This window comes from Onychomys torridus, chromosome 2, assembly GCF_903995425.1.
Source record: "Onychomys torridus chromosome 2, mOncTor1.1, whole genome shotgun sequence".
NCBI lineage: Eukaryota > Metazoa > Chordata > Mammalia > Rodentia > Cricetidae > Onychomys > Onychomys torridus.
In genome coordinates this window covers 142,331,390-142,358,228 of record NC_050444.1, presented here as the reverse complement: position 1 = coordinate 142,358,228, position 26,839 = coordinate 142,331,390, and the positions used below count along the sequence as shown (strand labels likewise).

The following is a 26,839-nucleotide window of genomic DNA, read 5'->3' as shown; positions in this document are numbered from 1 at the left end:
CAGCCGAGGACAAGGAAGCAGTGGGGGCTTGCCACCCAGAGCCCTGAACTGCTTCGGAGGCCTCAGGCTGAGTGTCATAATGGGCTGAGGTCGAATGTAAGAGGCTGCTGAGGTGGTCCATCTGCTTCTGTGGGACCACAAAGTGACTTCCAGCAGGCCAGAACACCAGGGATGCTAGTTAGTGCTGGCTGCAGGGGTCAAGGCATAGTCTTGTCTGTTCTGCTTAACACTGACGATGGATGGTGTCTGATGCCCAGCTCGAGGACTCCCAGCTTGTCTACACCACAGTGCTCTGGCAGATACTAAGACACCAAGGGAGAAGCTCTACACAGATATCCCCAAGTCCCAGGAGGAAGAGAGCAAGAGTGGCCGGGCAGAAGGAATGTCAGTTCTGGGTCAAGCCTGAGCTCATTCGGCCTTAGCCTGTGATAACCTCAGGCACAAGGTGTTCACTGAGTCTCAGTTTCTCTGTCTTTAAATTACAGTAAGTTTAAGTTTGTGAGAAATGCTGGTTTTGAGTAAATGGAGAAGCAGAAAGATACTGGGCTGTGCCAGCAGGCTACACAAGGCCTCCTCAACTGCAACTGTACCTGTTGGGCCTGCAGAGAGAAAATTAACATCACAAAGCACAACTCTCAGAAGTGGCCCTGGCCTCACTCTCACTAAGCCTGACCTCACCCAGTCCCAGAGGCCAGACTGAGGCCTTGTTCCTGCTCCCCATGCTGTGTCTACTAAGGGTATACCCTGTCCTTGTCTTTGTACACCTGAGGTCAGTCTTCAGAAAGAGTCGTTAGTTACCTCTGCTTTGACATGGCTGCCACATAACAGACATGCATAGCTCCTGAGGGCAAGCCAAGTCAATCGAGTCACGTCACCAAGACTATTAATCCAAAGCCAAGGCGACAAACACCAGATTCCCCTTCTATGGCATCTTTCCTAAAGAGGCTAAGAATTATCAGCAGACAGCACAGAAGAATGCTGGGAACCAAGGAAAGGTTTTCTGAATCATCAAAGGAAGAACCCTACCTAGGGATACAAACTTGAAACTTACAAAGGCAGGAAGTGGTTTCACCTGTGAAGTGAAATCAGTTTAAAATGCTAAAAATAAACTCATGGAAGATAGATTTTTAAAATTCCACTTACAAAAGAGATCTTGAAATACTTAGTAAATGTTCTAATTATCTTCAGGCTGGCAATAAGGAAAGACAATCATGCCCCTAATACGCCAACTTTGTTATTTTTGGCTATTAACTATAGGACCATCGAAGGTAACATAAATGGTGGGAAGTGGTGGCAGCAGCCTCAGCTGTCCTGCCCACATAATGGTCCAGATGGTATCCCTTTTACATCAACACTGATGGTGTGCTCTCTCAGGAAGCACTACTGTCTCTAGTGTTTAGCTAATCATATGACAGAGCGGTGTACATCCAGACACAAGAGTCAGGTCTCTCTTCCTGTCCACGTGGATCCTGGGACAGAACTCTGGTGGTCAGGCTTGGCAGAGCATCTCACATTTTAAAATGTATATATTTTAGTTAGTTATTTTGCTGCAGCCTAAGCTTTCAACCATCCTCCTTGCTAACAATCACTGATAGCTAAGTACTGACAACTGCATGTCTGGAAAAATGGGACAAATCCACTTTTAAAAAATTCCTTTGCTTCACATTATTTCAGACTGTCACTTGCTTTGGTTGTTCCAAATGTTAATACAGCTGTGCAGCTCTGGGCCGCACACAGATGGTTAGGATATCCTGAAGAACCAGTATCTAGGAATAATATGCAGTGTGTGAGGCACAAGAGCTGTGCAGCCAGTGCTCTGAACATAATTCTCAGACGTCATGAACCTTTGTTTTCTTGCCGAGGGTTCCAACATGGCAGCAGGCCTGCTCCCCCAATCTACTGAGGAGGATTTCTTTATAATATGGCACTGAAGTCATCTTTTCCTAACATTTGACCATAAGAATGTTTTAGGGTTGGGAATTTAGCTCAGTAGTAGAGCACTTGACTAGCAAGCGCAAGGCCCTGGGTTCGATCCTCAGCTAAAAAAAAAGGTTTTAAAGAACATTGAAATAGGAAACCCGGCCTCTGATATTTGGATTCATCTCAAACACTGGAGAGCTGCATTTAGCATCAACTACTTCTTTAGCAGATATATAAACAATGTCGTCTTTGGGCTCATTTGAACTCAAATACTTGGCAACTGAAAGACAGGGAAACCACATGCCCTTTCACTAACTACCTTAATCTGGGAGGGTGGGTTACAAAGTTTATGAAGGGGCCTACGTAGTGTTATAAAGAATCTGGAGTGAGAATTACTTAAATTATGTTGTTTCTGGCTATACTCCTATTTTCTAAAACTAATAATTCTGAGGAGATGGCTCAGTCTGCAAAGTGCTTGCTTGATGAGTTCAGATCCCCATGTAAAAGCCAGGCATGGCAGTACATGCCTATATCCCCCGTGCTAAGGGTTAGGGACAGGAGGAGAATCTTTAGGGCTTCCTCACCAACTAATCCAGCCAATCAGTGATCTTCAGGTTCAATGAGAGAATCTGGGTTAAAAAATAAGGAGGAGCATGATAAAGGAAGACAAACACACACATACCTTCCTAATAATTTCACATTACGTGATTCTTAGTCAACTGTAAGAACAGCACATTGGAGGGGCTGGAGAGATGGGTCACTGGTTAAGAGCACTTGTTCCTACAGAGGACCCAGGTTTGGCTCTCAGAACCCACAGGGCAACTCACAACTGTCTAACTCTAGTTCAGGGGATCTGATTGATGCCCTTTTATGGGCCCCTATGAGCACCTGGCATGTATGTGGTGACTATATATACACACAGGCAAAACATCATATAGAGAAAATTAAAGTCTAAAAATTTCTAAAAAGTAGCTCATTTCTTGATCATGTCAGTTATATTCCATTTTGTTACTAATAAGAGAGGAAAGTCTAAAATGAAAAATATTGTCTTAGGCAAAAGGCTATTTGCCTAGCAATTCCTCAAGTATCTATGATATGAAGCAGAATTAAAGATGGTTTGCCTCTGAATAGCTTTACAAATACCAAACCAGTATCCTGATGCAGCTAGGAACTCAAAACGAAAAATTCAAATGTCAATTCTTAAAATGAAAGCTACATCTATTTAATGTGTAGATGAAATCTATCCAAAGTGCCACATTTTTTAAACAGAAAACATGCTACCAGCCTTTTCGAAAGGTGACTCCTGTTGCCGTTTGCACCATCCCACACCAACAGTTAAATCATAAATCTGTGTGCTTTCAGGCTTCCACCCTGAGGGGAGGCCAGCTGAGCACTCAATCATGGTGAGAGGTTTCTGTCGTTAATACAAAGGCATGATCAGAGTGCTCAGAGCACCTCACTATCCCACAGGAGGGCAAGGCTCACACTGGTCCTTGCTTCCAGACAGTCTCCTAAGGAGTACCACAGAACATCGCTTTTTTGAGATTGTCCCCAACTACTGCAAACTATCATCTCCATCGTCCCACTGCAAGAGGCATAAGACAAAGGAAGAAACCGCCATTTGAGATGACTCCTACTCTCATGAAGGAATTCTCTCTGTGTGGGACCAAATGCCTGGAGATTAAATACTGGCCAGCTGGAAGAGCTTCAGTACAAACTGGATTCACTGAAGAAGAGAAAAGCATGTGCTACTTTCATATTCACATGTAACAGGTCCAGAATCCTCACCCTGTTCCCTGGTTTTTAACTTCATTTTGGCTGGAAGGACTGACAGGAGACAGGTGAGCTCTGCTGGGCAAGGGAGCAGACCCAGAAGCCAGGCCACCTCTTTCTACACATTCACAACAGGAAAAGGCAGACGCGATTCCCCTGTGACACAGGTAAAAACTCCTAATTGTTAGTAATTGTTTCCTCCGTGTTTTCCTAAAACAGACAACCTCAGGGAGACAGATGGACAAGAGGGAGCATGGAGGGCTAGAGACAAGAGCACTTCAAAATTTAGGCTCATCTCTCCCCTCTACCCCTCTCCAAATTTATTCCCTCTGCCTCCAAAATCAGAACGAAAAGATCCAAAGCCTGTGAGACAGGAAATGAGTAAGGCAGGAAAGAGGATGTGGTCTGAAAAAGAGTGGATTCTGGGGCTGAGCCAGAGCAAACAGGCAGCACAGGGCAGAGCTGGGGGAAGGGGTCTCTGGGCAGGAAAGGCAATCTCAGCTTAGATTCAGTCAATGGCACACTTAGAACAGACACCATCCTAAAAGGTTGTCTCCTCCCGGGGCGTGCAGAGCGCACAGAGAACTGTCTCTTTCTGTCACAGAAGAAGAGGCTGGCATTTTCCTCTTCATTGCTAGGGAAGGAAACAGCATGTACAAAGCCCACTTGGCAGAGGTAAATTAAAAACTAAATCGGGCATAGGGGAAAGTGGAAAGGGCCTAAGGCCATGGGTTCCTGTACCAATGCCATAAACAAACACCCAGGAAAGTGCAAAGGGCTAGAAGCAGCTACGGATAGAATGCCAACATTAAATGCCCACAGCCACTTGAGCAAAGAACAGTTACAAGGAGGGGAGGAGGGTGCAAACAAGAGGTGTTCCTAAGCCCCCTCAAGAACCACACAGCACGGTGGACTAAGAAACTACCCACTTTCTCAAGCTTAAGGCTTCAGGGTGGGGGGGAAAGACATCTGTTCTCTGTGGTATATAAAGGCAAGCCTGGAAACATCTTGGGTGAGCAGGGAAGCAGATCTCACACTACAGTGCCAGGACAGAGCAGGTGCCAAAAGAGCACCACCCCCATCTGCTGGACCCTCGGTGAAACAAGCCTCCCTGTGGAGATGCCAAGCCATCCCCACCTCACCGAGGCTGGCACTCAGGAGCAGAAATGAACAGTGGATAAAAGTGTGAAGATTGCAAAAACAATCTGGATGCCGGGGGCTATCTGGATGTGGGGCCCAACACAATGTTTTACATAAAGCAGAGGCCTGGTAAAATGTACTAAATTGAACTGAACAAGACCAGAGCTGCTCAGCTGTGGGGCTGTTGGAAGATTTAAGATGAAGTCTCTTGCCCTGATGACTATGATGCTAATAAACTACTTTCTATTTCCCAGGCAAAATGGTTGGACTCCCTACACTCCTGGTGACCCAAATCCAAACACTAGCCAACAGGTAGTGCCACTGGTCTGCAGCTCTCTGTGGGAATAAAAGCTGGGGAAAACGGGGAGTGAGCATGTGTGTGTGTGTGTGTGTGTGTGTGTGTGTGTGTGTGTGAGAGAGAGAGAGAGAGAGAGAGAGAGAGAGAGAGAGAGAGAGCCCACAGAAATACAAGAACAAGGAACAATTCCCCTGCTGCTCGTGATGTTCACACTGACCTAGAAATCCTAGCAGCTCTAACATTTGGGTTGACTCAGGAGGGGTTAAAAAAATCCCAGGTGAATGATAATTGGATTATCCAGTGATGCCCCAGGGCCAAATGGCTGGAAAAGGCCAGGACAGTGGGGTCTGGTACAGTGAAAGTGACATTACTTTCCAAATCCGAAAACAGAGCTCAGGCTGGCAATGAGATGGAATAGTTTAAATTGGGGACATCCCAGGAAAACTGCAGACACAGGGAAGATTTAGGTCGGAACTTCACAAGAGATCCTCAGGGTCGAATATGCTAATGGAGGGGATTAAGGATCAAGGGTGGGAGAAATCGGAGAGGGAAAGCTGTCATTGATTTGTAAAGCAGGAATAAGAAGAGCTCAGCAGACAGCGCTGGAGGTAGCCAGACTAGGTCTGGCGTGGGAAGTAAAGTTGATGGGAACTGTTAGTATTTAGCTAGAAACCTTCGGCAGCTAAGGGGCAGGAGGGTCTCAACTGGCACAAACTGGCACCTGACAGGGAGTCGGAGCTTAGGCGTTCTGGCGGCAACTTCACGGATTCGCATCCTTGCCATGCACATTGCCTCCCTCCCTCTGGACGTCAATTTAAACAGACGCTCACAGATTCCGGATTTAACGTTAAGGAGCCCGCAGATGCAGCATACCTTCGTTTGGCACGGGAGGGCGAGAAAACGCTCTTCTAAAAATGGAAGAGGACAGCTACAAAACAACTTGTCCTTTCCCATCAACACAAGTCCCCGCGGAACCCGGGGATCCGGAGGCCCAGAGCGGGAGCGGAGGCCGGCGGGACGGGGAGCGGAGGCGGCTCGGGCCCTCCCCGGAGGCCGAGCGAGGCGGCGCGGCCCACAGGCCTCCGCGAGGCCCAGGGCGGCGCCCGTTCCTGGCACGGCACGATCCCTCCCCGCGGCAGCACTGACCTGTCCGGGGCCCGGCCGGGCCTGACCGGGCGGGGCCTACGCAGCCCCTCGGCCCGGCGCCGCCTGGAGCAGGGGCCCGGGCGGGCCGCGTCCTCTGCGCCGGGAGCCTCCGAGCCGGGGCCCGGGGCTGCCGCGGCGCATCCGACCGCAGGGCCCGGCGGCCTGGACAAAGGGCGCGGGGCGCAGGGCCGGACGAGCGGGCGAGTGGCGACCGGGTTGCGGCGAGCGCTCGAGGGCTGCGACGCCGCGGAGACAATGCGGCGCGTCCCGGCCGGCTCCCGGGCCGCCTCCGCCGGGGCGGGGCGGGGGCGGGGCGAGGCGGCGCGGGGCGGGGCGGCCACCGACGCGGCCCGCGCGCTTCCTTTGTGCGCCGGAGCCCCGCCCCGCGTCCTCCGGAAGGCTCGGAGGCGTCGGGCGCGGGGCCCCTGGGGACCAGTGGCCTGTGACCCCCGCCCCGGTGGCTCACTGTGGGGTCTCGGAGGCGAGTCTTAATGATTGAGGGTTAGTGCGTGTCAGGGCGAAGTGCACGCACCCTCTCCCTTATTGTCCACAATAACCCTCCAAATGGTCATTATCCTCCCCACTGGGAGCGAGGATCAGAGGTGAAGTAATGACCAAAGGGACCCAGTCCTACCTCCATAAAAGGCGTAATCCCTACCGCCAGGTTTAATGTGAGGGTTAACTGATTTACAAATTGCCTGCAGTGCCTGGTGCACAGTGGGAGCCCAATAAATGTTAGTTTTCTTTCCCAAACACATTGTTTTAACTTGAACTGTCTTGCCGAGGTACCTTCATGCAGTAAGCAGGCTAGGAGCGCTGGCGGTACACGGTCCTCGTAGAGTAACTGCGGGATAGACACAATGACTCCCTATTCCTGACTTCTCTCTAGTCTCAGTATTCCCAGTCACTGATTTTCTTCATTCGTACCTCCTCCACCACACCGTCTTTCCCCCTGCTCCAGCTTCACTTCGTCCATGTTTTCTATTTCCTGCATGCCTCTCAACCTTTCTTGCTCCCCATTCCTCCTCTTTCTCCTTTACTTCCCAAACTTTCAAACCTTGCTGTAGAATTCACATTCCCCTTTCCCTCACACATTTGGTTTTAAAAAGAAAGGTGACAAGGGACTGAACGTTCAATTTCTGTCCAGCACTTGGCCACACTTCTGTCCTCGCCTTAACTCCCACTGTCCGGCCAGAAAGGCGCTGTCCTTGACATTACGAGCCAAGTCCTACCCATCCTTCAAGGTCGAAAGACCAGCAGTTGGCAAACTTCTGAAAGGGGCCACAGAGGAAATACCGTAGCCAGTGTGGACCATATGGTCTGTGCCCCAGCTGCTCCAACCTACTGTTGCTGAATCTGAGAGCTGCTGTAATGGATATGTGAGTGTGGCTGTGTTCCCACAGAGCTTCACTGAGAACACTGGCATCTGAATCTCATGTATTTTCTCACATCGTGAAATAGTATTATTTTGTTTATTACATTTGTTAATTAACTTGCAGGGTCGTGCAACCCAGGCAATGTAATAGATGTAGCCTGAGGGCTATAGTTTGCCAACCCCTGCTTTATACCAAAGCCACTTCCGCTCTAAATCTAGCCTGATAATCTCCACTTGGCAGTACCATTTCCCTCTGTAACTTGGAAGGCATTTACCTAAGAGTCTTTTGTGGCACATATCAAATTGTGGCTTTCATTGTAGTTTCCTGTGTGCTCATCTTTCCCAGCAGACACTAAGCTCCTTGATGGTAGGGAGCAGTCCTTATTTCTCTGGGCCTTACTATACAACCTACAGGGCTTTGTCCCTGAGTGGACATTCAGACATACACAGTATATACAGCTGTCTAAGGCAAGTGGCCGCCAATTGCCTACATTACACAAAGCTGATTTCTCTTGGAAGATGGGAACCTCAAGAACAGGACGCTTGTGTTATGATTATGCTCTTGCTTGGATTTCAGAAAATTTTGAGAGCCTTATGGACCAAACAGAGAAAGGAAGGCAAATGCCATCTGATTTGTTGGATAACTGTACTTGGACAAAGAGTGTTGATTACCGGCATTCTGGAAACACTACATGGCTCCTCAGAGAGATCCTGTGAGGAGCGGGGCTTCCATCAGCAAGTTGGTAAAAGACTCTGGAAAGACCTAGGCTGCTTCTTCCTGAGCTGGTTTGACTCCTTCTAGAATAGAGAGCAGGGCAGTGCTCATTCCTGGAACTCACCTGTAGCCAAGCTGTGCAGTGACGTTAGCATGATGAACAACAGAATTCAGACGCAAGAGATCGCTGCTCCTAACTCTGCACCCTAGTTTCCTATCTTTAAAAAGAGGACGCTGAAGTTCCGACCCCCAAGGGCAATGATCAGGATTCAGGGAGGAAGCTATGTAAAGGTGGGCAGAGAAAGTTCAAGGATAGCTCTATGAACGATTGATTGTTGTCCTCTGGCACTATGGGCTAAATTCACACGAGATCACTGAATAGACGTAAGTCATTGTACTTTGGTTCAAACTAGAAATAGGAAAAGTTGGAGTCCAGGGGACCTACTGAGACAGCAACTCCTGTCAAAGAAACCCCAAGGGTAAAAGCGAAACAACCCAGCTTCCTGCAATCCAGGTGGCACAACACTCTGACCCAACAGGGCTGTTCCTGTTGGAGGAATGAAGGTGTGGCCTCCTGGTGTGTACGGCCTGACAAAGGTACGGAGGGAGCTGCTGCTGCCCTTGGACTAGAGCCAGGGTGCTGCCCCCTCACAGCCCTGCAACCTGGAGAGGCTCCTTCTTGGTTCTGTCCCCACTTCTAGAATGAAGAGGATGATATTATCTCTCAGGGTATCATGAGTGAGTAAAGGACTTTGTGTGTGTGTGTGGGGGGGGGCTTGATTTTTTTTGAGACAGGTTTCTTTGTGTAACAACATCTCTGGCTGTCCTGGATCTCACTCTGTAGACCAGGCTGGCCTTGAACTCACAGAGATATGCCTGCCTCTGCCTCCTGAGTGCTGGGATTAAAGATGTGCCCCACCACTGCCCAGCTGAGATGGTAGTTTTTGATATTTGGAATTAATATGTTTAATTTAGGGAGTTACATTTTAAAAGAGCCAATGAAATGATAGAACATAGATAGAGAAGCATGATGGGAAATATGGGAATGGGGGTCTTGACATGTCGTGGGGGCAGAAATCAGAGAACTCCCAGGTCTTTAGATGCCCCCTCCCTGCCCCCAGCCACCGAGTCAGGACAAGTTCCTAGAAACACTGTGAGATGGACTCTCAAATTTGTGAGACAGGAACACAACCAATGATGGCAAGTTCTAGAACAGTAGGTTGGCTTCATTAGAGGAGGAAGTTTCTGATAACTAGAGTGGATTCTATAAGAGAACTGGCCATTTCCTGCTCCCCACCTCCCTTTCTTCAGGGTTGGGGCTGGAACCCAGGGTCTCACACACGCCAGGCAAATGTTCTACCACAGAGCCACACCCCAGACCCAGGACTACTTTTCAGGAGTCTCATCCTTGCAAGCCCTGCAAAAGGGGAATGGATGGATGACTTCCTCTGTCTTTGCATTTTCTAGTGTCTGTTACCCGTGTTCTCTGGCTTTCTTTCCCTTCACCGTACCCTCACTCCGTGCAAGACTAACTTCTCCTACCTTGTATGTTTTGTACCCTGGGCATGTCTCCTTTCAAGTCTCCCTGGTTTCCCTTTTGCTTCTCCCAGCCTCCTCAGCACACTTAGCATTGTGGCTGGAGCTGCCTCCCTGCACTGTCAGCAGCCCTTGGCTCAGAATGGCTGAGATCAAGGCCAAGATCAATGTGCAGACTGGCAGAGAAGAAGGCCAGCAAATGGATCACCACAGAGGGCGGAGGTACCACTGTCACTCTCCCACCAGGGCAGAGTACTCCAGCAGAGTGTTCTGAAGCCTAGGTCTCAGAGAGACAGATGGAGACCCTAGAGATGAGCACAGTTCACTCAAAGATGCCCTCTGCAAGCTGAGCTATTCCAGGCCCATTTCTGGCTCTCCAAGAGGCACGTCCCTTCTCTTGGAGACTCTGCAGTCCTCTGGCCGTGATTAATCTCAAGAACTCCCTCTGACACCCCTGCTGTCAGCATGACTCCCCTATATGCAGCACTGTGGGCCCGACTCGTCCTCTCCTCTGCCCCCCCCCCACTTGCTTTTCTGTCATCTGGGTTATGGTTCTTTGTCCCCAGCCCAGGCCCTCACTCCTGCTTCTGTTCCAGCTACCCAGCTGCTGTGCTGCTTCCTTCTGTTTCTGGTAGTTTACCTCCCCTCCTAGATGCCACGGAGAAGGAACCAGGAAGTGGCTCCCCCCGCCCACTTCCTCCAACACTTCATACCGTGAGCTGGGCACTGCTGGATGTTGGGAGTCTTGGGTACAGGCAGGCCACCAGGCATGGCGGTGATGATGGCTTGCTGGTGTGGGGATGGGCCTGGCCGAGTCACAGGCACACTCTTCTCCCCTGGCACCGCTTCCTCCCAGCCACCAGAAGCACACTGTTGGGGCTGTCGGGGGCAGGACAGACATGAGTCTAAGAATCGCCTTTGCATTCTTGGACACTACCCTGATCCCTGTGGAGCTTGGTCAATGGGCAAAGATGTAAAGATTCAGCCACCCTAAGTCAGGGAGAGCCCTCTCTTTTTCCTGGGGATATTCAGAGACAATTTCAACATTCAGCCTGCCCTGAAATACCCTGGAGTCGGGACCACAGGACTGCCTGAGCTATGGCCTCCCTACTATTCCCTGTGCCTTGATATCAGCCTACTTACCACTGGAGAAGCAGGCTGCAACTGTAAAATCACAGCGGAGGTGTGCTGGAACCTTCGCTGAGGGGCACGGGACACACCCTCAGGATGTCCATTCTGAGGCCCAGGGTCTGGTGTGGGAAGGTGGCATTGCTGACTGCCTCCAGGCTTGTGCAGATGGGCAGTAGGGCACTGCAGGGGCATGGCAGGTGTAACTGGGCCCAGAGGCATGGCGTTGTCTTCTGGGCTGGACTGTAGGGCCAGGCTTGGGGAGACTGGGGCAAGCTGGGGTTGGGGCTGGACTTGGGGCGCAGGCCGTAGTGGCTGTGGCTGCTGTGACGACTGTGGCTGCTGCTGGATCACAAACTGAGGCTGTGGGTGCTTGGGTGACGACTGTGGGAGGAGCTGGTGAGGCTGCAGTTGAGCATAAGCTGCAGGGGGAAAGACCAGGTTAGACAGCATGGCCAACCTCATCTACCATGTCCCTTTCACACACAAACACAGTTTCCAAGACCCAGGGGCTCCTGTTTTCTTCCTTATTATCTTTCACATGGGGACTGGCCTGGCCAGAGCCTGGAAGCTTCTCTCTTCCTGCTTTTGATCTTCTTTTCCAGATAAGGAACCTTACCTTAGCAATCACCATGGCACCTTTACCCAGAACTCAACCTAGTGCCTAACAGTCCAGGTCATAATGCCTCGGTTTGTTGTCCTGACTTGGAGTTCCCATTCACTGCCAGTTCTCTTCTTTCCATTTTAGCCAGGCTGGCTCTCTGAGGTAAGCATCTGGTATGTGTTGGTGTGAGTATGTGCACATGTGTGTACATGTGCATGTGTGTATGCATGTGTGGTGAGGCAGAATTCATGCTGGTGTCTTTCTTGATCATTCTCTGCCTTATTGTTTTTTTGAGACAGGGTCTCTCACTGAAACTGGAGGTCATCAGTTTGGTCAGTGAGCTCCAGAGGTCTGCCTGTTTCCATTCCCTCAGGGCTGGAGTTATGGATCGAAACCCCAGCACTCCGCCCTCCCCCCCAATGGATGCTGGGAATCCAGAATCAGGTCCTCACGTTTGCATGGCACTTTACAGACTGAGCCATCTACCCTACCCCAGGGGTCTTTTTTTTTTTTTTTTTTTTAAGTAGCTTCTGTTGTGTTTTTAGCTTCTGCCTTATAGATAGTAATGACCCAGAAAATCCAGTTCAGAGTGCAAATCCTCTGCCTGGCAAGCATCCAGGCCAGCTCAGAATATGAGCAGGTCAGCTGAATCTGTCCTACTTAGATGCCACCTTCCACAGTGACTCCCACAATCAGAGAGCTGAGTGAGTAGGTATGCCAGGCAGACATAGAGGGCCAGAGCTGGACACTCACAGTCATATTTATACAACTACATAAGGACAGACAGATTGTGGGTTCAAGCTATCATTTACAAAGAACCCTGAGACTCTGAAACCAGAAGGGTTTCCAAGTGAGTTAGGGGAGGTATGCTCTTTCTTCAATCTTGCCTCTTTGCATGCAAGTTTCTAACCGTCATCACAGCCCCATATGGGATTCCAAGCAGGTTGCCAACGGGAATAAAGAACAGGAACAAGAGACACCAGGAGCAAAAGCAGATGGGGCTCAGGGGTTGCACAGTGTGGCCAGAGACAGTGACAGGGCTGGTACAGCAGGTTCTTGTGGATGATAGCGAGGGATGAACCAAGAAACTGGGAGATCAGTGTGGATTTGAGGGGGGTGCACTGGACTTAAGGGGCTGGAAGAACTTGCAGACCCTGCCAGCAGGCATTTGGGGATTATAAACTGTCTGTGACTCCAGTCTAAGCCCCGCCTCCCAATCTCTCATTGGATAGCCCAGAGTTTAACAACCAAAAGAGACTGTCCATCAGGCATGAAGATAACTCTTGGTAAGAAGCTGGGTGGTGCTGAGGGGCCATCAGGCTCTAATGGCTAGAACAACCTGTGGCTGACATGCTGGCCAGAGTTACTCCAGAGGCTACCATCTGGAGGGCTGGAGAGAGGCCAGGCCAGGGAACTGAGGGCATGATGGATGGCGATCTGTAGCAGAGGTCGGGTCTGGGAGATCACTGGTCTTCCACCTCTACATTCTTGATGGAAATCATTAGGAAAATGGTTTTAAAATTCAGAACTTATTGTGGCTGGGAAGATGGCTCAATGGAGGAATTGCTTGCTGTGCAAGTATGAGAATCAAGAGTTTGGGTCCCTTGTGCCCACATAAACGCCAGGCCTAGGGTGGGTGTGGCAGCTCATCTATAATCCCAGCACTTGGGAGGTGGACACAAGGGATTCCAGGAGCAAGCTGGCTAGAGGGTTAGTCAAACTGGCAAACTTGGGGTCAGATGAAAGATCTGTCTCAGTACATAAGGTGAAGAGTGACTGAGAAAGACACCTGATCCAGCCTCTGGCTTACACACACACACACACACACACACACACACACACACACACACACACGTATATGAATAAAAAATTCAGAATTTATGAGGTTGGAAAAACAAGGATGAAGAGAAAAAAAAAAAAGGTTCTAACCCCAAAAGACATGAAGAGTGTAGTTTGGAGACACAAAGAACACAGTTAGTTCCCGGCCATGAGACACGTGGTTTTGATTTTTCCATGTGCTCCCATCATGATTTGTTCCCTCTCCACAGGCCTTAAGCAGTAAGTTCAACCATGGACTAGAACCTACAGAGATGTGAGCCAAAGAGAACCTTTTCTCTTGATGAGCCGATGAGTGAGGCAAGGGGTTACAGAGCTAGCAGAGCAGATTTGGAAAGGGAACTGCTGGCTGGCCTCCTGGCCCCTGTCTGTGATCCTCCTCCTAGACTCCCCTTCCTCCAAACCGTGGCACTCGTATGAAGATACAATTGTTACAGCACAAATGATGCCCTATTTGCCCAAGCTAGGACGAAAGCTCAGAAGGGTAAGTGAGCTCATACATCAAATAGGAAAAGCATTTTGGGGAAGTGTGCGTCATTGATCTTTTGGGGTTAATAAGAAGCAAAGAGCATGGTTTAACTGAAGCATTATCCTGGGTCAAAAATCCTTTTGTTCAGCATATTGCAGTGACTTTCTACTGAGCCTTTCTGATTCTGGTTTCTTCCTGCTGCAATCCATCTTATGGACAGAGTTCTAATGAATCTCTCCAGCGCACAGATACAACCCCTGACTCAAAAGCAGCAAGGGCTCCCCTTTGTCCAGTTGTCCAGAGCCTTGGCATTCACTATCTCTTTGTAGCCTAAACCAATCTTTCATTTGTAATTATTTATCTGACCAAGCAACTTTTGCTGTTTTCCTGTGCAGCATTGGTACCGTTTGGTCTGAGCTGCAGACTGAACCCTAGCATCCTCCTCTGAGCTGTACCACCACCAGGCTTCTTCCTAGCTCTAGACTGCCACCGAGGTCATCTACTCTGCACTGTACACAGAGGAGCAGTCTGCTGAATGTCAGCGGGAGAACTAGTGTCCAAATACTTGGATGTGAGTGCTAGCTCTGCCAGTCATGAGGTGTGGGCCACTGGTCAGCTCTGGATCTCTGTGCCGTCATCTTTAAAAAGGGGGAAGAGCATGATGCCTATCACAGACATTTTAGCAAATCACTAATCTCCTTGGTGGGCAGAATTTACATAACCCACTTGTTTCCTCTAAGATAACTTGAACGTAGTAGATGCTCAATCAGTAATGCTCACTGAGTGACTGACTACAAAATAGAACTCTGTTTGTGGGGTCTGTTTCTCCCACAAAACTGGTTCTCTTCAGGGCCAAACTGTGAGTGACAGGTGTAATCTTTCAGACTCGTGTGCTCTCCCTGGGAACTCTGCACCTGCACCATCCTTGCTCATTAACTTCTTGGACTAACCGTCAGTAACCCTAAATGACCTACTTGTGCCATAAACAGCATGCATGCCGCTGTGTGCCTCTGGGCCCTAGGGGCAACGCTTCCATTTGCTGGAATGTGCTCCTTCTGCTTCAGTGACCTCTGCTTTCAGGGGTTTGGATCAGACTCAGCTCCCACTTTCTCCATTTGCCAGAATCCTTAGTTATTGGTGTTTTCTTAACAGACGCTTCTTCTGTTAGAGCCATTGTGAGGTGGCACAGCCTCACTTAAACATGCATTACATTGATTCTTCAATATTCATCACCTCCCCGACTTTAGCATCTTCAAGTGAGGATGCAGGGCGAAGACGTCAGCTGAATGACAACGTGTTTCCTTCTAAGAGTCAGCAGAGGAGCAGCTTTCCATCCCACGGGTATTCGGTGAAATGAAGTCTTGGGGAATACTTTTATATACATATGCCCTATCTTTCCAGCCAGACTGAATGTATTTTTTTTAATTGAAGACCTTACTATTAGCTAAAAAGACATACTTTCATTTAATTTAAAAGATGAGTTTCTTTTACCTTTTGCATAGTCCAACAGAATATTCTAGACCTTTATAGACTATCTGCTGTCAATCTTAGTAAGATCAGTTCACTCCTGCCCTCTTTAATGCCTCCAGTTCAATATGGGGGCACTGAAGGGAAGCTTTTACCACTGAAGCCATGGTACCAGAAGAAACCAGGCCCTACTCTCCACAGCCAGGATGCTGTGCATCTGTGAATAAATGCACAGAAATCTCCAAGTCTGTACAATTTCTTCCTAAGGACCTGCTGGGAAGTCCATTGCTTCTGAGAAACCCAACTGGTTGGTTCCATGAGACATCAACCCCAGTTCTGGAAAGTCTCTCCGGCCCTTTCTATTATGACATAGGGGCATGCTGATGCTGGTGCTGGCGAGACAGACACACAAGACCAAACAGCAAGCCTAGGGAGGGCCTCTGATGATCACAGGTCCTAGGTCAAAGGAGAGGCCCTGGTCTTCTTGGCTTCTCCCCTGACCTTGCATTGCCTCCCTGGAATCTGACCAGGCCAATTCACAGCTTCCAAGCCATTTCTGTTTGTTTGTTTGTTTTTGCTTTTCGAAACAGGGTTTCTCCATGTAGTTTTGGTTCCTGTCCTGGATCTCACTCTGAAGACCAGGCTGGCCTTGAACTCACAGAGATCCGCCTGGCTTTGCCTCCCAAGTGCAGAGTTAAAGGCGTGCACCACCACCGCCCGGCTTTCCAAGCCAGTTTTTATAAGTCTCCTATGCAGAAGGGAGCCTGTGGGGAGTCACTGGCATGTCCCCTTACCCTTGGTTGTTTCTACTGCGGAGATTTTTCAACAACAGGCTTGTGTTGATCTCAAGGCTCTAAGTATGCAGGAGACTGTTTGCTATCCAAGAAGCTTCCCACTCCAGCCTGCAGGCTGGCATCTGCCCTTGCTTTTCTAAGTGTCCAGAACCTACGATAGTTCAAGATTCAATCACATGGTCAAGGTGGGACACTCATGGGAGAGAAATGACATATCTTTTCTTAACCACTGCATTTGAAGATTTGGAAAGTTAGCATAAACTTCTGACATCTGTCCACTGAATAAGCAAGTACTACAGACCAGGCTCATGGTCCCTAAAATGCAAGTCCAGGAAAGAGCAGTTGGTAGTCTTGTGAGATGGCTGCCAAGCAGTCCACAAAACACTATGCCTCATGGGGCTCACCAAAAAGTGTCCTTAGGTGGTAAGCCTGTTCTCATACCTGGGTGCCTCTTACAGGCCATTTTCCTCCTTCCCTCCTCCCCCTCCTTCTCAAACTGCTGCTGACCGAACCTGGAGGGAATGCACCACCAGAAGCTGAGGTTGTGTTGCTTGAGGGGTGCCTGGAAGCAGGGTCCCTACCTACTTGTGCAAGGCACTCTCTGAAGCCAGGTCAGGTGGTAGACAGAGGCTCTCTGCAAATGTTGTGACAGGAGAGACGTTCCAAATATGAAGAGCACAAGCATGAGGGTTCCACTTTGGAAGGACACAGGCGCCTTCCCGGAAGATGGGTTTAGTACAGTTCAGCCTTTGGAAGACCGTGGCAAGGGGCTCAGCATGGGGACGCCTAGCCAGACCACACCAGACACACTGGGGGACCTGCAAGCAGCTCCCAGAAGAGGAGGCCCACCGAGCACGGGTCTAATGGCCAGCACGTCTGGTGAGTGTTCATCTCCTGGATGCCTGTGAGACCCAGCTTTCAGGGAATGGCTAAGACCGTAGCTGACTGTGGAGCAGGCATCTCCTCTCTGCATGAGTGGACAGGGACACTCTTTTTAGATGGACCTTAATACATGAATTTCCAGTGACGTGTTCCATTCCCTCCAGGCTTGGGTCAGCTCAGCAGCAGTTTGCAAAGGAAGGAGAATGAAGAGAAATCCCCCATAAGAGGTAATCAGGTATAAAAACAGGATTGCCACCAGGGAACACTTTGGGTGAGCGCCATGTCCTCAGGCCTCTTTGGCAGCTACATGGTGAGACCACCAAATGCTCTGGGTACAAGTCTCCTTGCTAAACAGCTTGGAGCATTAGAAGAAAACCTGGTATTTTTGCCCCATCTACCCTCAGCCATCTGGGTGGCTCCCAGCATGAGTTTTAGAGTCAGATTTGGGATAGAAGTGTGGCTCTTCTACCTATAAGCTATGCAACTTTAGATAAATTGCTTAACCTCTCTGGATCTTGATTTCCTATTTTGCCAATGTTGATATATATCATATAGGGTAGGCATTAGTATCAAATAGAGTATTATATTTAAACCACGCCCCCCCCCAATCACCTTTTTTTGCTCAATGCCTGGTACATAGTAGATGCTAGGAAATGGTAGCTGTTCTTAAATACTCTGTTGTCTGTATATTGCTTTGAATGTCTCAAATGCTTTTTATAATTTTAATTTCATTTATTCCTAACAATGAGCCTCTGAGCAGTGTTCTCATCTTACAAGCATGAACTGAGAGGAGTTTGCAGTGACGTTCCCCATGCAGAAGGCTGAGGTTTCTGAAGCTGACAGATGAGGCATGGTTCTTCATATAAAGGATGCCCCAAGATGCCAAGGCTGAACACAGAAGATGTCAGCAAGCATAAGTGGACACAGCAAGCCTGCAAGTGCTCTCCACAGGATGTTGAGAACTTTGAGAGTGACCCTGGAGGGACAACGAAAAGGGTGTGCTATAGAGAGGGCAGGTGGCAAAAGTACATGACAGACGGACGGACGACAGGTCAAGTCACAGAGGGGCAGGGTGGGAGAAGAGACAAGAGCATAGTTGCCTGGCTGCAGCAGCCAGTCAGTATAAGAAATCCATTGTAAGCATGGCAGTTGGTGCGTGGGTAGTGTGGCAGGGTCTCAAATGTTTCATGATTAAGCCAGGTGGCAGTGGCATTTGCCTTTAATCCCAGCACTTGGGAGGCAGAGCCAGGTGGATCTCTGTGAGTTCGAGGCCAGCCTGGTCTACAGAGTGAGATCCAGGACAGGCGCAAAACTACACAGAGAAACCCTGTCTCTGAAAAAAAAGATCCCATGGTTAGAGTTAGTCCATCAGCAGTCATCAACATGTCATGTAGTAGGTCTTACTATAGAGTAGTAGGTCCTACTATGGAACGGGGCTTGTACATGTCAGGTAGGAAAGCAAAGCAAAGTGAAGGTATCTGAAGAGAAAGGAGATGGTGTGTAAGCAAAGGCTGTGAACAGCATGCCCTGTAGACCATCATCTGCTAAGCTGGCCTTGAGCAAAACAGAAAGCCAGCTCAGAAAAGGAGGGTGTCAACCTGGGTAGCGCTGAGTGAGATAATGGATGTCTATGGTGAGCTTTCTCTGTGTGGGTCACTCTGGACTGGGGTGTCTCTCAGTGCCGGCTGAGGCAATTCTCCTGTTCCATGCCTGACAATCTCATTTTCAAAACATAGCTCAGATTTCCACAACCTCTCACAGAATTTCAGCTCTTGTTCAGCTCTGTAACTCCCAAGCTTTGGCACAGAGGTGGGCATGCAACAGTCAGTGTCAAATGAACATTTCTTGAGCTGAACTGAAGAGTAGAAGAGGCAGAGAAAACTGATCTGGGGATGGCAGTTGATCGTTCACTGGGAGCCTCTTCATTTGTGAAATGGGGTACTCATCACTGGGAGTAAAGGAGATAGGTACTGGGGTGGGTCTTTTCTTTCTTGGCACACAAACACCCATATGCACACACATATGCAGGCACTTGTGTATGTATGTACACATTCATGCCAACCCACACAGTGAAGGATGTTAAGCAAAATGCAACCCCCTTCACTGATAATTGATGTGTTCTGGATTTCCCCTGAGCCTAAGAAGAGTCTTCACAATCTAACTTTGGTCCTATAGTGAATAGTTGTTGAACTTTCCAGGCCAGTTCTACGATTTTTAACATCAAAATCACTGGCATTTGCATCTGCAGCTGCATTACAGGTCTACCTGCACACTTCGCTGGTTACAGCATTCTTTCAGTGACAGTGTGGCCCACTCATCTGGCGGCTGCTTTGGGAGGGAAATACAGTACCTAAGGATCCTCGAACCAGCCAGCATCACTGTGCCCAGCCTATCGAGATGGAAATCTCTGTGCCCTGACACAAATCCCCTCTGTGATAAAACAAAACAGCTCTGTGGCAGGCCTGCCCATCAGAAGATTCCCTCTCTTAGCCAAGACCCGAGGCAAGTTGAGGAGACTGAACAAAGGCCTGGCATCTGGAGCTACCACCGAGTGAAAGGGCCCAGGATCTTCAGAGACCCAGCAACTCCTTTCAGAATAGCACATCCCTCTTGGTCAGCAACTTTCTTGGCACCATTAGGCCTAAGTATTACCCAGAGCCCAGGGCTTAGCATCTAGAATAATGACTCAGAGAACCAAGTCTCTTAGTTGGAGCAGTGGCCAGGATCGTTTAGGTCCTGGCTGCCCCAGAGGCTGGGCCCATGGGAGCCTCTGCCGGGTCTCTTCTGCCTTCCATGCTCCAGCCCTGAGAAGAGCAAGGCCAGACCCTTTGCCTTCCCTTCCAAAGCCCAACATCTTAGGCTCTGCTCTCCTGCCCTGCCTCCCCTCCCCCATCCACCCTCTTTCAGGGCATAAGGGACCTTTTCTATTTGCACAGCCTAAAGAAGCTGGTTGCCAAGGTGACAGGAGCAGGAACAGCGGGGAGCTTACCATGGGGGAGGGGCTTTGCCCCCAAACAGCTGTCAGTGGGAGCAGTCCCAGCTGGGGCAGGAGGGCTTGCCTCTCTGGAGGAAACACCCCCAGGGAAGACACATTCCTCTTTGCTACTCTGCCCCCCCTCCCACCTCCCCCCAACCCCCCAGTCTCCACTGCCTACCTTCCTCCTGGGGCAGCCAGTCAGCTATAAAAAATGCTCCCACATAGCAAAATAGGCTTGCCTTGCGGCTCTCACCCCCTCACAAGCACCAGCATGCCTGCTTGTCTCTCCCTCTTTTGCCCCTTCCTCACAGAGGCACAGTGGGTTGGCTGGGCAGAAGGCCAGCAGTCACCTCTGCCTGAGGAACTGTGTAGTCTGACAGGTGCTGCTCTGCTCCATCCCCCACCCCCCACCAGGTTGAAAGAATGATGTCAGGCTTTTTGTTCCACAGCCCAGAGAGGCCCAGTGGCTCCTAAGCCGCCCCCAGCTGCCTTCCTTTTGGGAGGTGGGAGTCGAGGGTGGAGAGGCTTATGGGGGAGGGGGTGGGAGAGAAAGGAAGAATGGGCCAGACAGTGGGAGGCAGGAACAATGCCAAGCCCACTGAGCTGTGTCTCTGGGGAGAGGGTCTTTGTATTCCTCAGCACACAGCTGCTCCACAGAAAGTTCTGTGGGGCTACTGCTCCCCGCTCTACATCATAACCCAAACTGTCAGGCTCAGACCACACCTAGGCCTCTAATGGCCCTCAAAGCCTGCCATTCCCTGTCGCTTACCTTTCCAGGGCTCAAGAACAGAGAGCTGGCCACTTGGCTCCACAAACCAAACAGTCTTAGGACCCCCAGGCTCTCTGAGCTTTGGGTTGGGGAGAGGAGAGGCAAGGAGGTTAGAATCACTTTAAGAACCGAGAGTGGTACTTGATGACTGAGGGGCAGGTGGGATGTGTCGTGGGATCCAGCCCCACACTGACCACCAGAGTGACTTCGTGGGCTGTATGTAGCAAGTTCTTGGGGCAACCTCCCTGGGCCTAAGCTTTCCCATATACAATACCAAGAAAGGGCTCTTTCAACGGTAGAGAAAAGTGGCATGCATGCACAGACTGCCTAGTATGCTGTCCAACACAGGACAGACTGTCCCTGAGTACTGTCCCTTCTCTGTCCAACTTCCTGGAGATCCCAGAGATGATAGTAGCCTTGGGAGAGGCTCAAGAACTTCCTTGTTTTAAACAATCCTTAGAATTTGGGGCTGGTTTCAATTTAGAGAGAAGTTATACTTTGGCAGGAATGGGGTCCCCAAGGTCCTGGGTCCTGAGATTGCTTCATCTCTGGAACTTAGAAGTGGGCTTTGACCCTCCCCTCAAGGCTCAGGGATCCTTCCGGAAAAGGAGGCAGAAAGGTGGTTAGAGCGAGAGGTGATGGCCAACTCCAAGGAAACAGTATCTTCTAGACACAACAGAGCTGATGCTCTGAACGAATCCACAGAGGCTGTGGTAGCATGCACAAAGCTGGCCCAGGTTCCAGCCAGACAGGTCCTAGTGATGAGGGGAAAGGGACACGGGCTTCCGCCCCAACCATGTCTGCAACTGATACCCAATGGCAAAGGAAGGATCAGTTTTCTCCAGTGGAATCTCACTGGGTATACTAACCACGTTTAGGATAGGTCCCATGCCCAAGGGTGGTTGGCCAACACAAAAGAAAGTCAATGGTATTTTTGTAGAGTTTTTATCTTATTTTGCTTTGTTTGGGCATTGTTTTGTCTTATTGGTCTTTGGCCTGTATATTTTGATTTCTGTTTTTGATGTGTGTTTCTTGTTTTTTGTTTGGTTTTGTTTGCTTTTTTTTTTTTTTTTTTTGTTTGTTTGTTTGTTTAAGAGGGAGAGAGAGAAGTTGGGTGGGTTGAAGGGAGGATCTGGGAGGAATTGGGGGAGGGGAAAAGGTGATCAATGTAATGTATAAACAACTTTTCAATAAAAAATTTTTAAATTTAGTTGAAATTCAAAAGAAGAGGGGCATTAGCTCCTCCACAGGAGCAGCCTGCCTCAGCTGCCGAGGCTGTGTGACAGGGCACACCTTAAAAGCACCTGCCGAGGCGCAGCTTGCTCTCTTGCCTTTCTTGTCTCTGGCCTCTTCCCTGATCTGTCTGTCAGTCTGTGTGCCTGTCTTTCTCATATCCCTACTCTGATGTGGACTTTCGCTCCCCCCTCCCCCAATAAACCTTTGCATTAACTCTGTTGTGCAAGGCATGTTTGTTTAGTGGTATACGTTGGCAGGGCCACCGGAAGGTACCCACTTGCCTTTCTTTTTTTATAATCCTTTCAGGAGGAGCTTTGGGCCCTGGTTCCACCCTAATATTCTTGACACATGTGGCTCCCCCTAGTCTGGCCCCTCCAGAATCTCACTTTCTTTTTCCATCAAAGAACAAGGCTGGGGCAGTCTGGGAAAAAGCAGTGCCAGGCTGGAGGAAGACTGGGAACCGTGGGCCTCTTCAGGGGATGCTCTCCTCAGCTCAGCCAGGAACTAGGCAAGGCAGTTAACCTGTCCTTTGTCCTGGGTGATTTCTGAAGTCTCCAAAAGGTGAAGAAATGACCCACACTCCTGGGCTTGGCCCATGCTTCCTTCTGCCTGCCTGGCATGCCCATCCCTACTTGGTCTGCTGGGCTCCTGTAGTTCATGCTTTGAGACTCAGGTGCCAGCGGGGTGTGCTGGCACATACCTGTAACCCAGTACTCATGAGGCTGACACAGAAAGATAGAATGTTCCAGGCTAGCCTGGGCTACATAAAAAGACCTGGGTGCTGTGTCGCCTAAGAGACACCTCAGACCCATCCCACATGGCAGTGAGTGGATCTGTGCCTGCCGCACCTACAGTGGATTAAGAACCTGAATGGATCTGCTTGTGGATCTGGCTCCTCTTTTTAACTCTGTGCTCTCTTAAATAAGAAAGCATACTTGGACCTAGTTTTTTTCCTCTTTGGTGACAGTGGGGATCAAAGCCAGGGAGGGCCTCCTCATATATTCTAGGTAAGTACCACCAAGTGACATCTTGGTCCTGACCACTTTGGTTTTAACCTAGTGACATATTCTTGAGAAAAACTCAAAGACCACGTGGATTCTATTGGATTCTAAGTGGTGTGGGTGAGGATGAGGGGCAGTGGTTTTCTCAAGGAGTGGACCAGAGGGACTGTCTTTAATCCACACACTACGTTCCCTGCTGTCTTCATTCCTGTGGTCGAATAGTTTGCTCTTGTGTCTTAGACTGGGAAGTCTGCTTCCAGGCTCTTGGTAGATCTCCTCATTAAAGACCGGCTGTAACAGTCAGTGTTGGGAGGCTTAGTGGTCAGGGAAGGAGGCTAGCCTGAGAACATTGTTTCATTCCCATTTGCAGAGTGTGCCCCACAAACAATGACCTCATTTGTTTTTCAATCTTCTAGATTTACTCTCAAGTGTGGGGATCCCTGGCAAGCTTTTCCAGCTCCCCTCCTCCAGGCAAGGCGGTCCCTCCACACTCAGAGCTCAGACACAGAACTGGCTACAATGCCACCCTCTGTGACCTGCCTGGCCTTGGCACACTCAGGAGAGGTGGCGTGCCTGGCACACATTAGTTAGCTGAGGACCGCTGAAGGACGAGAGAGTCAACTTCCTGTCTCCCCTCTGCCCACGTGGCTCTTACAAGCTCTGGCCAGTCATGTTCCTTTCACTAACTTCGGGAATTTCAATAGCCCAGCCTCCCAATCCATCCAGTCAGGGCTGTGACTAGCTCCCAGAGCTGGGCTGTGTCATTGAGAAGGACTGGCTTATCTTCACTGATGTGGCTCCCTTCCTTACAGTCAGACTAAGCATGAAACGGAGCCTGGAGTCGGCAAACCCCCCAGGATTGGGAGAGGACAGGGAGAGGCTGGCGTCTTAGTGCACACGGAAGGAAGGTTTGGAAGGTCCTCTTGATCCACAACCCAGATTTCATCTTCCTGGGGCCTTACCTGGTGCTATGAGGGGGTGAGTAGCCACAGCAGGAACTGTCCGACCAAGCCCAGGCCGGCCCTCCATGTTCCCTGACACGCTGCTGTCACAGTCTCCTTTCTTGAGTGGCTCCGCCACACTGTCAGTTATGGCAGGCTTGGCACCTGCAGGGGAACCCTGAGCCGTGTTTCTGCTCTGTGGTGGGGCAGGTAGAGGCTGGCTACTGCTGGCTGTGGGTTTCAGGGCCAAGCTGGGCAGGACAGGCTGGGTGGGGGTAGGGCCTGAGGTCGCTGCCGCTGGTGTCTGCTGTGTTCGTAGGGTCAGGTTCTGCACCTGAAAAACAGGGGCCTATGAGAGCCCACAGAAGGCAGGTAGGAACTATACCAATGCACAAGCAAGAGGAAGTGAGGGTGGGTCCTGGCCTAGTCAAACACAAAAGGGGGTTGGTTGTAAAAGGAGCACACAAGAGAGAGACACAGACAGAAAAACAGATAGTAACAGAGACGCACGCGGGGTGGGGGGCAGTTAGGGGCTGAAGGAGGAACCAGGAGCAGGTGGAGTTTGTAAAGAACATAGGAAATATGGCTAGTGATCAGAACTGAACTTTGCCCAGCTGGGGCAGACAGGGACTCAGAGGCCAGCATCATTCCTCTGTTACTTCCCCTCCTCCTGATACTATCAGAATTGGCTGCACCCCACTAAGGTGAGGCATGGCATGGGAAAAAACGGGACAGAAATGACAGCCAAGCAAAGGATCGGCTTGTCCTCACAATCAGGGCATTTCCAAGACATTTATTCAGTCCAGTCCCTGGTGCCCTCTGCTGGACATAGCAAGGTAGTGCAGGATTCTTAACCTAGCTTCTCCAACCCTTGAGCTTGGTCCCCGTTCTGGAGATGGGGTGGGGAGGTGGAGTAAGAGGTACATTCTCAGCGTCCCACATGCTTCTCACACACCATAGCATCCATGTGCTGCAGCAGAAGGCAGGAGGCCAGGACCTATCCTGTTCTTTCTCTCAGTGTGCTCCTACCCCTGGTCCCCCTCAGAGCTGGCTCCTGAAAGCCTCAGCACACTGCCCTCTGCTGTCTAACTATATTCAGAGGTGCCGAGGCCAGCTGGATAGGAACTAAGGAGTGAGTCCAGGTTGTCTATTTGTTTGTTGTTTAAACCTACTTCCTAGAAGAGTCCCACCACTGCCGGCATCCCCAGGGCTACCTGTAGCCAACCTCCTACCACTCTAAGAGCTGTCCACCCCTTCCCTCCCACAAGCCCGGGATCCTCACCTGGGCTGGGGTAGGGGGCCGAGCGGGGGAGCCAGTGCTGAGCTCAGGCTGTACAGTAGCGACGGTGGCCGTGGGCGTGAAGATGAGCTGAGGGGACAAAGGAACAGTACGGCCTAGGCTTCTAGCTCCCTGCACCAAGTTACCTGGCTGGGCCTGAAACCACAGGAAGTGAGGCGCCTGCCCAGAGTGGGCTCAGCCGCCACAGGGTAGAGCAGTTTAGTCAGGGAACAGATGTGAAGACAGGTAGGCAAGCAGGGCACAAGCCAGGAGAAGGCAGGAAGCCCAGGGAAACCGAACACCTTAAAAGGCTTGGGTTGTGACCAACCAAGCCAGACAGTGAGGTAGGGTGCAAGAGCCCTCTGTGAGGGCCTCATTGGGAGGGACCCTGAATGTTCCCAGGGCATCTCAAGCCACTGTCTCCTCAACATCCTGGTGGGTAGGAAACTTGGCGCTGTCACAGGCCCATTTCCCAGGTCTAAGCTACCTCTGACCCCAGGGCTACACCAGAACAAGCTTCTCTTTCAGAAAGGGCTGAATCAGAGATGCGCAGTGGTCACTTTCTAGTCAAGTTTTGATTCAGCAGGGGTGGGGAAGGGAGCTTAGAAGCAGCAACAGCAGAGGAAGGAGATGGCCTGGCTCTGTGGTGACTGCTCCTTGTCTGGAGGGGCAGGTGATGAGCCAGCATCACTGGCTGGCATCTTGACCTCAGTGTGGCTGTCTCTGTGTATGTGGATAAACTGGTGTTTGGAGCGGGGTGTGGGGGTGTGGGGGTGTGGGAGTGTGGGGGGATGGGGGGCTTCCCCTTCCTTCAGCTCAATGGTGATGCCTCCTGGCTCATTCCCTCCATGTATACTGCTCTTAGGGGACAGCAGGTGGGCATCAGGACCCTGGTGGGACATTGAGTGAGGTGAAGTGTGGCTGCCAGTTGGCTGGGGACATGGAAGTCCATCATATGCTGTCTGAGGCACTGCCTGGGAAGGAGAAAGTACCTGCAGTGATAAGCTGGGGACCCGGAAGAAATGTGTAGGAAGAAAAACTCTGAGTGTGATGCTCAGGCTGTAACAGCAAAGGCAGGGTGGGACTGCACTGTCTTCAGAGTGATGTGTCCAGGGGTGAAAGAGAGAACCCACTCTTTGGCACAAGCTAAGACTTGTCGATTAGAGCCCACCACAGTTACGTGATTACTTCTCAGTCTGCCGCTGTAGACCTAAGGACCCCTTAGGGGCAAATAGGAAGGAGCAATTCCAGGCATGCCCGTGCCAGCCCTGGTATGTTCTGCACAAATAAACTCACCTGGCCCTAACTAGAATGGGGCAAGCTGAGAGGCCCCAGGCTAGAGGGCTGTCATGGGACCCAGCCCATCTCTGTCTCCTCATCTTTGAGTTCTAGGCATCATCTGGGCACACATCCTGCACTGTCTACTTAGTTCTGAGAAGGGAGGAAAGGGAGACACTGGGGTGACTTTCCCTGGCTCTGTCTTGGACATGACCCTTTCTGAGCCCTGTGGCCTCCCACTCAGTCCTCTGGGCTTCTTCTACCCCTTCCTCATG

General features: G+C 50.3%; 1 protein-coding gene across 4 annotated transcripts in view; it reads right to left on the bottom strand.

Annotated features, from left to right (window-relative positions):
- Phc2 (polyhomeotic homolog 2) overlaps positions 1-26,839 on the bottom strand; it is a 107,146-nt gene that overhangs the window by 19,186 nt on the left and 61,121 nt on the right. For 2 of the 4 annotated variants that reach the window (XM_036177749.1, XM_036177750.1), the window contains exons 6-9: positions 25,290-25,376; positions 24,029-24,341; positions 11,047-11,453; positions 10,617-10,782 (exon numbers count right to left, since the gene is read on the bottom strand). In XM_036177749.1, the coding sequence (XP_036033642.1) occupies positions 10,617-10,782; positions 11,047-11,453; positions 24,029-24,341; positions 25,290-25,376 (973 nt within the window). Of the gene's footprint in view, positions 1-10,616; positions 10,783-11,046; positions 11,454-24,028; positions 24,357-25,289; positions 25,377-26,839 lie in introns of all 4 variants that reach the window. The other 2 variants (XM_036177746.1, XM_036177747.1) reach the window with 1 other exon arrangement.